Source organism: Oculina patagonica, chromosome 2 (genome assembly GCF_052425735.1).
Source record: "Oculina patagonica isolate OP01 chromosome 2, crgOcupat, whole genome shotgun sequence".
NCBI classification, from domain to species: domain Eukaryota; kingdom Metazoa; phylum Cnidaria; class Anthozoa; order Scleractinia; family Oculinidae; genus Oculina; species Oculina patagonica.
The window spans coordinates 22,209,377-22,222,206 of record NC_135759.1 but is presented as its reverse complement, the minus strand read 5'-3'; the positions used below and the strand labels follow the sequence as shown (position 1 = coordinate 22,222,206).

General features: G+C 40.1%; 2 protein-coding genes across 2 annotated transcripts; both read left to right on the top strand.

Annotated features, from left to right (window-relative positions):
- Positions 1 to 2,647: 2,647 nt before the first annotated feature.
- LOC144642220 (homeobox protein six1a-like) lies at positions 2,648 to 7,554 on the top strand. Its single transcript, XM_078501202.1, has 5 exons — positions 2,648 to 2,866; positions 3,004 to 3,110; positions 5,012 to 5,183; positions 5,632 to 5,918; positions 7,284 to 7,554. Exons 1-5 carry the CDS (start codon positions 2,648 to 2,650, stop codon positions 7,552 to 7,554), a joined length of 1,056 nt encoding a protein of 351 aa, XP_078357328.1.
- Positions 7,555 to 9,610: 2,056 nt separating this feature from the next.
- On the top strand, positions 9,611 to 11,218 carry LOC144641857 (uncharacterized). The gene has a single exon (XM_078500875.1). It carries the CDS (start codon positions 9,611 to 9,613, stop codon positions 10,676 to 10,678), a length of 1,068 nt encoding a protein of 355 aa, XP_078357001.1. The 3' UTR covers positions 10,679 to 11,218.
- The last annotated feature ends 1,612 nt before the right edge of the window (positions 11,219 to 12,830 follow it).

The window sequence follows — 12,830 nt, the reverse complement described above, 5'->3', positions numbered from 1 at the left end:
ATATGAATGCTGTGTACGTGTGGTTAAGAACTTCGTGCAAAGACGAAGGGTCAGGGAGTGTACCAAAAATCACGTGATTCTCCTTAGCCGAGAGACCTGGGGTGAGCTATTGGTTCAACAACTGTGATTATAACCCATCAAATATTTTCGCCCGCGCAATTGGTTAAAAAGCTTCACGTGACACAGTATGTCCCGACTCATAAAATTGGGGAATATCCGAGTGATATTTCCCAAGTGATATTCCCCAGTTTTCAAACTTTGGGATTCATGTTCGCGCGTTCAGTTTTCAGCCCGAGAAAATTGTTAAATTGAAAAGAACGAAACATTATCAACAGTCTAACAATATTTTAACGCGCCAACAGAATTTTTTGTAATGTTTAAAGCTGTCAGAGAAGGTCTCCCAAAGTAAGCGGCCTTGTATAAAAAGATTTGAAGGATAATAAAAACAATAGCCTCCATTTGGCTTCAAAAATATACAGGGTTATTTTTTCCTTTGATATTAATATTGAACAGATAATGTCCACGTACAGATATCAGTGCATATTTTCGCGCCAAATGGATGCTTTTTTTATACTCTGGTTTTACCTCCTCCTTCCCCGCTTATTAATTTATTTGTAATTTCAAATTCGATCAACGAATGACCATTACAGTTATGCACGCAACTAAGGCAGTTGCGAAAAGAAAGCTTGAAAAAAATCCAGCTTGAACGGGATTTGAACCCGTGACCTCTGCGAGAGGAAGTGACATGCGCACTAAAGGTCATGGGTCCAAATCCAATTCAAAATGTTTTAGCTCCCCCCCCCCCCCCCCTCCTCCTCACCAACGAAGAGCGAAGAGAAGGGGGACTTCCGAGGTGTGGATTGCAAACATTTCAGTGTCCACCTGGATGGCCACTGTGAAAATACCTTGTAGGAAATTAACGCTCGTTGTAATTAAGGTATTTGAAATTACAGTGGTTTTCACTTGAGTGTCGAAAGTAAATTGCGTTTGCTTTGGTTTTGAATTACTACGCTCAGTGATTGGCTTAAAAATCTCGCGCCACTTTCGCAGCCAATCAGAACTAAAACCAAAACCAATCGTGACTCGCTCGCGCACGTTTTCCCGCGCTTTGCGCTGGCTACATGTATTTGCTTCGAGTTTTGATTGGTTCACTGGGTTGTCCGTGTCTTTTGTGATTGGCCGAAGTAATTACATCGCGAGTTGGAGGAAAACTTACTTAAGAGGAAATCCGCCAGGACTTCGAGTAGTTATTGGACAAAATTATGTACCAAGACTATTTACACCTAATTGCAAGCTTTTGTGTTACTGCTTCAAATATCTTATCGAAAGAAATCTTTTCTAACAACACACACTCGAAAACACATTTTGAAGTTCCGCTGTTCCACTGAATCTCTTAAAAATGTAGCTGCCATGGTGAACTTTAAATATCATTTTCTCAGACTCTGATAAGAAATTGTTGACCAAATTATTTCCACCTTATTGAAACTTTTTTTTACTCTTCAAATATCTTATCAAAGAAATCTTTTCTAAAAACACAATCGAAAAAATTTGGAGTCCACTTTCACTACCTTAAGACGAATTAAGCTACACTGAGATTTTGCCCATACCTTGTGAACTTTGAAATTCATTTTCTCAGACTCTGATAAGAAATTGTTGTTGGTGTTATCACGGATAATTACTTACATCTTTACCTTCTATTAAGGGTAGGAAATAACGCAATAGGATTTAAATTATTCTGGAAATTGATTTTTGTCCAACTTTAATAAATATTACTCGACTTCCTAGTGGTTTCCGTCTTAATCTTTTTCGTTCCTAAGTGGAACAAAGGTCCTCAACTAGCGCGCGCCACCTAACCCTATTTTGTGCAGTGCCCATTGCCTTATTCTACGTAGGGTGATTCCCCTCCAACTCTGCCATTCTCGTGCGTCTCCTCTTGTTCTGGGGTCTCCCTCTCTTTCGCTTTACATTCCATTGCCCGATCTTAACACACGCGTTTGGCGTTAGCAATTTCGTCGGCGATAAATGCGTCATCGTTTGCTTCGCACGTTGCTCTAACCGGGTGTTAACATCTTGTACCCCTAGGGGGGTAGGGCGCAGTGGTAATTTTTGGTTTGGTTTCTGTAATATGTTTCGTTTTCCGGGAGCGGGTTATCGGGGGGTAAACGGCCCGCCGCCCATACCCCAACCTGGAGGACCAGAGGCTGTTCTGCGTCTGGCCTCTACCCTACCCCTCGACCAATCCAGCATGGTTAGATCTGCCAGGGATCAAAATCCCCGCTGGCGCAGCTCTTTGGTAGAAAAAAAAAAAAAAAAAAAAAAAAAAAACAAAATAACCACAAAAATTAACGCGAATTTTTAAAGTTCGCGTTAATTTCACTGAGCGTTAATTTGCTATAATAAGGTTCTATGAACTGACCTACCTATCAGTTTTGACAATTTTAAGCAAAATACCACACACGTAATGGGTCTTCTGTAAATTTGATACTCGTCAAAGTGACGTGACTTATTAATATTAGCCAATCGAGAGTCTCCGTTCTCACGACTCAACTTTAGCACGCAATTGTAGACAGTCTGGCGCCATTTTTCCATCGTGTTAGTTAAGTGGTCTGTAAAGTCTTGAAAAGCTCCATTATAATATTGTAAAAACATGAAGCGGACACGGCTTCTAACCAGTATGCCCGATGTTACAACCGTCAACTCGCGTGTGTCACATCTTGTTCATTGCAACAAATTTGCTGATGTCGAGAATTTGCTGAACCGTCTCCCCAACACCCCCGAATATCAGGATAATGAAGAGATCACTCGGGCAAAAATAGCTCTTGCCTGGCACAAAAAAGACGTGCAAACGGTTTACAAGCTTATAGAGGTAAAATCGTGATTGATGACTGTTTTATGTGAAGTTTTTATTTCAAACGCAAGTTTCACTGCATGTTTCAAATCTCGAACGGTTGTTCGTTTCTTCGAAAGTTGCTCATTTCTGTTTTAACTTGTTATCTTATCTAGGAGGGTAAATTCTCAAACGGTGAAGATCTTATTTTGATATGGGATCAGGCTCATGTTTATGAAGCTAAGGCCAGAACTGCAGTGCAAAGACATCGCTTGAGACAAAGGTTTGTTGATGACATCTAGTTTATATTACTGTATAAAAGTTGGTAAACGCACTTATCAGTATTAAAATCTCAATCTAGTTAAGTTTAAGCAGAGAACTTAGAATAAACTCTAAAATTGATGCCATAATCTAGATGATGTCATAATCTATTGATGCTAGAAATCGACGTTTTTGATTCGGTTATTTCTTTCCCATTTACTCTGCAGAAATAAAACACCGAAAATAAATAGTTCAATAAACAATTTGTGTAACTTTCAACCGTGTTTCGCCTCGTCCGTTTCGGAGATCTATTTCATGGGAGTTTACGTGTACTAGGGGGTAATTGTGAACGTTTATACACACGAGCCAGTTACAGCAAGTTGGTTAGAAGGAATTTATTGGAGTTTACATTAATTGTAACCGGTACCAATTATGTTGGAATCCTTCACGGCAATGTTTGTTTGATGGGTGTGATGTATGTTTCATGTCAAAAGTGAAGAATATTTGTATAGTTTATCTAATTCTGATCAATGTTGCTGATTCCAAAACGCCGAGTAGTTCATCACTTAGTTTCCAGTGAGTTTCTTTGGCTGTTTCTCCGCTCTAAAACATATTCAGTTCAGTTTAGACAGCCTTTCTGCAAAAAGAAGGGTCGTCTTGCCAAACACTGCTTGTATCTACCGAGATAGTACTGCTGCACTGACTTCGAAATCGAATTACTGTTAATCTCAAACGTACAACAAATACAGAATCACGAAAATTTTCCAAACAGGTTGTGTATTTGAATCCTCCTTGACTGGAACAAACGGTCTATCAACCATATGATAACTTTTGATCAGGCTGCCGCTTTGCGACAAAAAACAACAACAACAACTATGTACAAGAACCAAAAAATTCCAGCAAGTTTAGGCAGAATACACTGACATGTTTGACTGTACCGGAAGTTATCGCTGATTTTGTGGATCTTCTTTAACAGTTTTGGTATAGCGTCAATAGTAAACCCAAGTATATGTTAGCAATGTAAAACTGGCTGATAAGATCTCGTTTTAAAATTTATCAGATTTCAATTTTTTTTACCCAGACGGAAAAAAATAATCAGTCCGTCAATAGGGATCCTGTAGTTTCAGACAACCGAACAATGTTTCGTATAAATTTCGCGAGATGTTGCTTGTTCTTTCTTGAAAAATTGATTAAGGATATGACAACATAATAGAGTGGGGTCGCAGAAAATTCGATTCCTTGAACCTCCAAAGGAAACGAAAAAATCGGGCGTAAGATTACAGCGTTCGACTATTCATGGGAAACAACTTTTGGTTCCAGTTATCGGGAGGTTCGAGATATTGAGAGTACGAGAAATTGAGCTCGAATAATAAAACGAACAGTTCACAATATCAAGAATGTTACGCATGCCTTGCCTAGTTCCTAGGCCTCTATTTTCGTCGTGGTCACCTCGTTTCGGATCACATGGTCACGTGGTCCCTGATACGTCACCAAAACGATTTGTGATGTCAGTAATACCGTGAAGGCCTAGGGAAAAAGCCGTACAGGAACTAGGCAAACGCATGCCCTTCCTCGTTGCACCGTTGCGCACGTTTCAATGTAGAGATCGATAGAGACAACGATATATAACGTATACTTTGATTGGGAAAGACATATATAACACATGCTCTGATTGGTCAAAACGTTGCGTGCACTTGCTCAAATGATACAACCAGTGTAAATCCACTCAGAAAAGCTTTAGTGTATGAGAAGCAGCCCTACATTACAGAATCTCTTTAATAAAAGATCTCAGTGCGCAGTTGTTACCGAGTTATATACGAGCTTTCCAGACCTGTACTTAGGTCAGGTAAACTTCCAGATTTTGATTGAGTATCGCACTGAGCAAATCCTGTTTTACCTGTTTGGCCTGTTAATTCTTTGTAGATTCATGCCTCCACCAAGCATTTGCCCTTCTGGTTTTCGCAAAGAGAAAGGAATCCCCAAGGCAACCTGTAAAGCCCTACAGGAGTGGTTCACGGAGCGCATAAGCAATCCATACCCTGATAAAACAGAGAGACTGATGTTGGCTCATCAACATGGACTCACTTTGGGCCAGGTATTAAAAGTTATTTCATAAAATTAAGTTGTAACAGAACATAAAGATTTTCATTTTCCGCAAACGGGAACCCTTGCTAAGTTGGTCTTCAATACGCGACCACACCGAAAGGGCCGGTGATGTGATCGTTCCAATTTCCTCAAGAACGTCGTCAGTGTTAATGACCGAGAAGACCCTGGTGACGAGGCCGCTGATGGTTCGTCACGCAACGCAACGTGATGTCCCAAATAACGTTCTTTCTTGATATCAGCTTTGCGCGGCCTGTGTGGCAAGGGGTTCACTTTGTTTCTTTCGTTTTTTGGCTGTTTTATTCATCTTCTCAAACTCACAAGTTTGGTCAGAAGTATGGACTCCTGGTTTGGTGTAAATAAGATTTGAAAATTTTGGAGCAAAATTTGCAGAATTTGCAATCATTTTCCTGATTTTGTCGACGTTTTGTTGTTGTCAGCTTAAGAACTGGTTTGCCAACGCTCGAAGACGTCTCCGGGACAGCACACCAGGTGAATGCCCAAAGAACCTCCGTCAGCATCGAGGGGGATGGAAACCGGCGGAACATGTCACACCATCAGTTAACCAATCAGAGAAGAGTTTAGCTCTGTCTTTGAGCGAAACCCAGGAGAAACAACCTCAAAATCATCAAGGAACTGTGGCGGAAGACGTCACACCATCAGTTAACCAATCAGAGACGGGTTTAACTTTATCTTCGAGCGAAACCCAGGAGGAACAACCTCAAAGGTATCAAGGAACTGTGGTACTTTTAACGTTTTACTTTCTAAAATGAGATAAAAATGTCACAGTTAACAAAACGGCAGTTGGTGAGGATGAGCAAGTCATAAAGAATTTTACTAAAAGCCCAGAAAATAAGTTATGGCGCATTCTTTTGGAACTATTTCAGAATAGGAATACTCGGAATAGACGGTGATCGCGTTCTTTTTAGACCTATTCCGTTTCCAGAATGAACGGAATACTATTCCCTTCATTCTGCTTCCGAAAGCAGAGCGAAATTAATGGAAAACGGTTTCCTCGGAATAGGAAGAATATGCGTTCTTTCCCCCCCCCCCCTTTTCGCACGTGTGCAGATACAAAGGCGCTCAGGTCACCTCCGCCACCAGAATTCCGTTGTCAGAATATGCGTTCATTTGGGAATTGATATTCCGTGTACTCTGTTATTCATAGACCGGAATGAGAATAGCCAGTATATTCCCAGAAGCATGTGCCTTTTATATGTGACTGGTCACTTTACTTCATGCGCTTTCTCTGGCCTGAAATTTTTTGTTAACTGCTAGTCGATCATCATGCTACACGATTTTAGAAGTAGCATATTCTCGTCCCTAGAGGGGGCGATCCATTTGGTCAGCACCAAGAATCAGGTTCCGGCCTAAGATTTGAAAGTCCGCCATTTACGGTCTAACGCTTAAATCTAATTCGCTCACAATCGAAAATGAGAATTCTGCTCATACTGAAAAAAATTCGCTGCGGCCAAAGGATTGCAGCATCTTCCAGTAGGACGAGAATGCCCCGGCCAGCCAGAGGTCACGATCCTTGGGGCTGGACGAAAGAATCGAGGCCTCTTGGGACGAGAGTGGCAGTAGCACACCCCGGCCGGGGGTACTCCCATATGTGGCCTATATAGGTATGTGCCGCCCGATAGGGTATGGTTTTTGCGGTTCTCGGTCCTTAAATAGGGTATCATTTTTGCTCCTTTTGGCAATGTGTTCCCGGTGTGATCCTTAGATAGGGTACCTAAATTCTATTAGGTAAAAAAAAACTCCCAGCTAAACGAAAAAAAGATATCTTAAAACTGAATTTTCTGTTCAGGAATTAGAAAAGCGATTTTGTAAAGATTTGTGTCTTGCCGTGCGCGGTTAGCCGTTATTTGGGTCGTCACGGAACGCTTCTCCTTCCCTTGAATAGGGTGTCATTTGTCGGTTTTGGGCCTTAAAAAGGGTATAAATTTTCGCTTTCTTTATCCTTAAATAGGGTCAGGGTTTAAGAACCTTGGCGGCACACTCCTATCCGAAATTTATGGGAGTACCCCCCCCCCCCCCGGGTAGCACACCCTGACAAAGTAGTGACACACTTATTTTCTTCTAATTGCAGCATTGACAGCGCTAACCTACCGCCTCAAGTAATGTGGAACAGCGTTTTCAACTATCCAGGAGTTAGCTCTGTGATTGTCGGTCCACAGTTTGAAACTTATGTTGCTACCGGTCGTCCCTATCAGTTGCCTTGGTTACCAAACGTCACGCTATTTCCCGCCATACCCTCCGCCAGTTTTCCGGCTAGTCTCAGTCTCCCCCGTCCTGTTTGGTGGAGCAATCACTCTTGGCAAGGAAACGAAGACACGAGCGTGAATTTCGAAAACAACTAATAACAAGGAAGTTGATTGGTTCATATTGCTTTTAATCACCGCACTTCGGTGAAGAAACGTTGCCTTGTGTATTGACCAGCGTTTTCTTTCGTGTCGCAGTACTTGGCTGACTAATTAAAGATCCTAATTTATTTTTTAGTTATCATCTTTAACATGGCATCGCAAAATTGAACTAGGATTGTTGATCGTCTAATTGCTCCCTCCTATCTAATGGAATCTGTATCAAGTTTATAAGCTAAAGAATTTCGATTCTCGTGAAGTGACAGCCGATCTTGGGAGTCCATTGCAAACCTTAATCTGAAAAAGTTTTTCTGCCGGGAACGTGGGCGATTGATATTTACATATCGATATATTTATTAATTTTCAAAAGCCGCTGTTAAAAGTTGATTTCAAAATCGCGCACTTCGATTGCATCGTGAAATTAAACTTGTTTTTCGTATAGTTTTATGTTTGTTGGGTTTTTATCAAATATAACAGGCTTCATCATATAGCAAACACTTCAAAACGCGTAAATTTTATGCGACGACCTAAAACAATTTTTACTGTTCGTGTATTTTTTTTTACTTGAAGAAACTAAATGCAAGACTTTCAGATTAAAACGAGCACCCCGCGCGAAACTACAGCTCAATGTTATACGTAGATTAAATAAAACTGTTAAAAATACTGTAGATCGTTTTATTTAAAAATACACTTTGAATCTTTGATGAACCAAGGTTTAAAAGTATTTGTTAACATTATAAATAACTTTGCTTAACTTTTGTTTACACTTTTCTCTCGCGGACCTCGTCTGTTAACAGGCTGCTTATTGTGGTAAAGTTTACCAATCGAACCCAGCCCCAGTCCGCACTCGACTTGCGCATCTTTCTTTTCGCCCTGTTCACATGCTAGTGGGGACAAACGTCAACGCACAAGCCAAGTTCCATCAGAGGTTTTTTGAACTCTGTCATACGTAAAGAAAAAGTACTGTTACATTTAGGCGTAGCTACTAGTTGAGTTGAAGTTCCAAGCGATTGATGGCTAATTCTAGTAAGCCAGCCCCAACCTGTGGACTGTCCGTACTAAGACCCGCCAAACGCTACACTTCCAAATACCTAAATGGCAGTTTTCCCTAACCTTTTGTAAACTCAACTCATGAAATCCCTATCCTTGTTTATACCGACAGGCTGAAAAAGATACTCCTTTGAGGGTGAGAGTACCCCCTACGCACCCATCTTCGTCACAAATCACTTTTTTTTTCATTTTTCACAATTCTGGCAAATCTCCCCATATGATCATGCACAGATCTGGGGAATCCACCTGCAAGAAAAGCTAGAAATGTTTTCTTCAACATACACTGTTTTCTTTTAGGAATTTCGGGCTAATCCAGACCTCAGCATCGACTCAGCAAGCTTGCAGGTTTCTGCTTGGCATCGTAACCGGGCTTGAGGCTAGGCATAAATAGATTGTGCTCGGCAACTTTTGAGCAACTTTTAGCGTTTTGAGCAACTTTTAGCGTTTTGAGCAACTTTTTGTAGTACCAGCAACCTAGGGCAACTTTTCCCTTCCTTGGCAACTTTTGAGCAACAAATTGATATAAAACCAATCTAAACCACAAAAGATCGTTTCATTTCGAAGGATTTTTATCTTTTTTTAAATTTCTACTTTTTTATATCTGTTATTGAAGTTATGTTGAGTTTAAAAAGTATATTGATTACAAAAACGTATTTATATTTCTCATATAACAATGGCTGCTTGGCCTCTTTTAGTGATTGTAAGAATATTTAATGAAAATGTTGAAATGACAACAAACAAACAAACACGTTTTGAGTATTTATCTAAAACAAAACGACTCTAGAGCAAGCAACTTTTCTAAATTTTGGTGGCAACTTTTTGATATTTAAGCAACTTTAGAGCAACTTTTGGGTATATTGTGAAGCAACTTTTCTTGAATTTACTGGCACAATCTATTCATGCCTACTTGAGGCTCCAGATCTCGCATCATCTTGCAACCTTAAGAGAAGACCCTGGGAACAAGGTTACAGATCTCGCACCAGCTCACCGCGTTTACAAATTCAAAATGGCCGCACAAACGAAGGTTATTCCGAACAACTGCGTCTCAGAGATTAAAATTCCAACAAGAGAAAGAAGCACATACGGAGTTGATTACAACCCAGTTTTGGATTTGTATGTGACTTTCGATTACGATGTTTCCGTCTGGAACCCTGTGAGTGGAGAAGTAGTAGCTGAATTTACCGGCTTCGGCAACAACTTCTGTGACACGATGTTTGTACCAGGTAATCGTATTGCAGTAAGCTTATCAGAAGAACATCATGGGGGAAGTATAGAGATCTATAACCTTGGAAGTGTCAAATCTAATTCAACCGAATTTGTAAAAGGGGACAAAGATAACCACATAGATAACGAAGAAGATGACGAAGATGAAGATTCTACAGCTGAACTTGTAATAGAAGACAAAGATCTTCCCATGACTTGCCCTGGAGCGATCGCTTTGTCTCCAGGGGGGAATCTTCTTGTCACAAATGCATTTAATGGTGGCGAGGGTGTTTATGAAATCTTCATAGACTGGGACAATTTAAAGGTCCTCAAATCTAGAAAAATTATTCCTGGAGAAAAGGAAGCTGAATGGGGAGTTTATCCGTTATGCTGTTCTCCGGATTTCAAGGTAACAACGTTTTCTATTTACCTGCCCTTTTTATCAAGTGCAAAGGTGTGCTCGAACTCTGAAGGGAAAGTAGAGATCCAGGAACAAGACAAAATCACATATTATGTGCTAAATGGTGAACGAAAAGACATTGATGCCGTCGGACTTGTTCATGATGGACAAAACCTGATCATTGCTAATAAAAGTGAAATTGTGTTGCTTGAGTCAACGACAGAAGGCAGCAATGCACATCTGATTGCATCAGATGTAAAACCCAGAGGGCAAATAAGACTAAACCACGAAGGCCAGTTAATTGTCTGCGAAGAAAAGGTCATAAAACTGTTTGACTATAAATGTAACCCAAGGTCCCTTCAAGATTTATGCCGATGTCATGTTCGAAAAACAATTTGTACTGGATATGCTGATAAAGTAAACAGTTTGGAAATTCCATTCATGCTGAAAAATTACCTGTTGTTCAAGTAAACTAAGCCCAAAATTAATTCAATTGATAAACAATGAGGAGGTAGATAGACAGGGATTGGCACAACAAATATATCATGGGCTGCAACCACCACTTTATATCAAGGTGCCTTGTGTCAGATTATTTTTGGTGTAAATATAAAGATTTGAAGAGTGGCACATATAATGTAGGAAAATTCATTTATAAATAGTTAATTAATAATAGATAATATGTTTTATTATCATTATGCAGGTTAGTACAAGTGTGCCAACAAAGTGATAAAAAGCACTCACTAAGAAAATAATAAAGAAAAGTTTCACCCTTAGCTTGATTTCCGCCGCTCTCTTGAGTCCGTTCTTTGTTCCTCCCTGGGAAGAGTGGAGTGCTGGCTCATTTTTCGAAAAGTGGCTGGTGATCAAGCCCAGTTGCACCATGGCTGCCAATGTTTATTTTGTTTTGGGTAAGGGTTGGAGGGTTACTTGAGACAGGGAACACAGATGTGTATAAGGGCTTGCATTACCCAGAAGCAAAGCAAGCTGGAGCAACAACCAGTACACTAATACCTAGGAACACGGCCATATTACATACAAGGCCATGATGTTTATCCTCTTTTGCTGGCTAATATCTTAAAAAAAATGGGTATCATAACATGATATCATGTCATGACATGAAAGTGCAAGGAAATTCTACCAAGGGTTTTCCATTAAAATTGTTTGGTGCAGTGCTTCTCAAGCTTTCTACTTGACAGTGTGTTGGCATGGTAACCAAACTTTGGGTAAATCAACAAGTAATAAACTATTGATGTATTCTCGCAACCTCATTCCCATTCTTGCTCCCAGAGCTGCCTGTCCCTCTAAGCTGGGAAGTGGGGGGAGGGGGGTGTTCTGGTGAGGCAGTTACCTTTTCCCTGCCTCCTCCACAAGCTTTCCAAGGCCGATTGAACGCGGATTCTGATAAAGAGGGAGTGAGTTGGAGGATTGGGAGTGAGCTCGAAGCGTGAGTGGTGGGTGATGGGAAGGGAAGAAAGCGTGAGCGGTGGGGGATGGAAGTCTCCCTTCGCCCCCGCTTTCCTCAATAATTAACTGGCATTCTCCCAACGATCGTGAGCAACTGGGGACGAGACTGGGTCCGAGACCTTTTCCCAGCAACAGGTGGGGGTACATGATTTAATTGGCTAGATTTTAACAAGGCAGTTTGAAATCTGTTTGTGTAAAACTCTTGATTTTCTTAAAACTTAAATCTGGCAAATCCGGCTTCATAACTGGATATGGCTACAGTCCAAAAATTTTGCAATTAAATTTCTCAAATGCAATTCTTCACTAGAAATTGATAAAATTGATTTATTTAAGTGAGAGTGATACTGATTTTTACGGTTGATTGATAAAATTGATACCAATCAATTCAATTTTTATCGATTGGCTACGCCGTTGGTGATTACAACCCAGTTTTGGTTGTGTATGTGACTTTCAATAATATATTTTATTCCGATAAAGAAATTTCCATCTGGAGTTCAGTGAGTGGGAAAGTTGTAGCTGAATTCAGGGGGCTTCGACTCCAATAAAATTGGCACGTAATGCTTGCAGAAGTGATGTTTCAGATGGGGTCTTACATGATTTTGAGAAACATTTGTCAAAAAATAAACGTAAATAAAAGTATTGTTACTCATTTTTGTGCGAGCAGAGTGGGACGGCTGTACACAGGTTACCCGAATTAAAGACCAGCAAAAATTTATTTTTAACATTTTTTAGGTTTTTTTTTCATCTTCGCAAAATTAAGCTCCCGCGAAAATAAGTAACAAGGTAGCTGACACCTTGTGTGTGAAGAGACATAATATATCCAACTGCAGCTTAAATGTTTAACATGAGAAACAATGTTAGTGATTGCATAAATAGCATTGCAAGGATCTGTTGGAATTCAAATAAATGTGATACAGTAGTTATGTTGCCACAGAGATGCAAATAATACATTTTCTTCATAGATTTCCTCAATTGAACAGTAATATTTTATTTCACTTTATATTTTTTATTTAGTTTTCCCTTTGTTATCTCTACAAAGGTTGCATTATATTGTAGCATGACATCCAATAAATGACATACAATGTGCCCAAGCAAGTTTAGAATTTAGAAATTTCTGTCTTCTAAATCTAATGGATCTCCTTGAATACCGTCAAGTCTC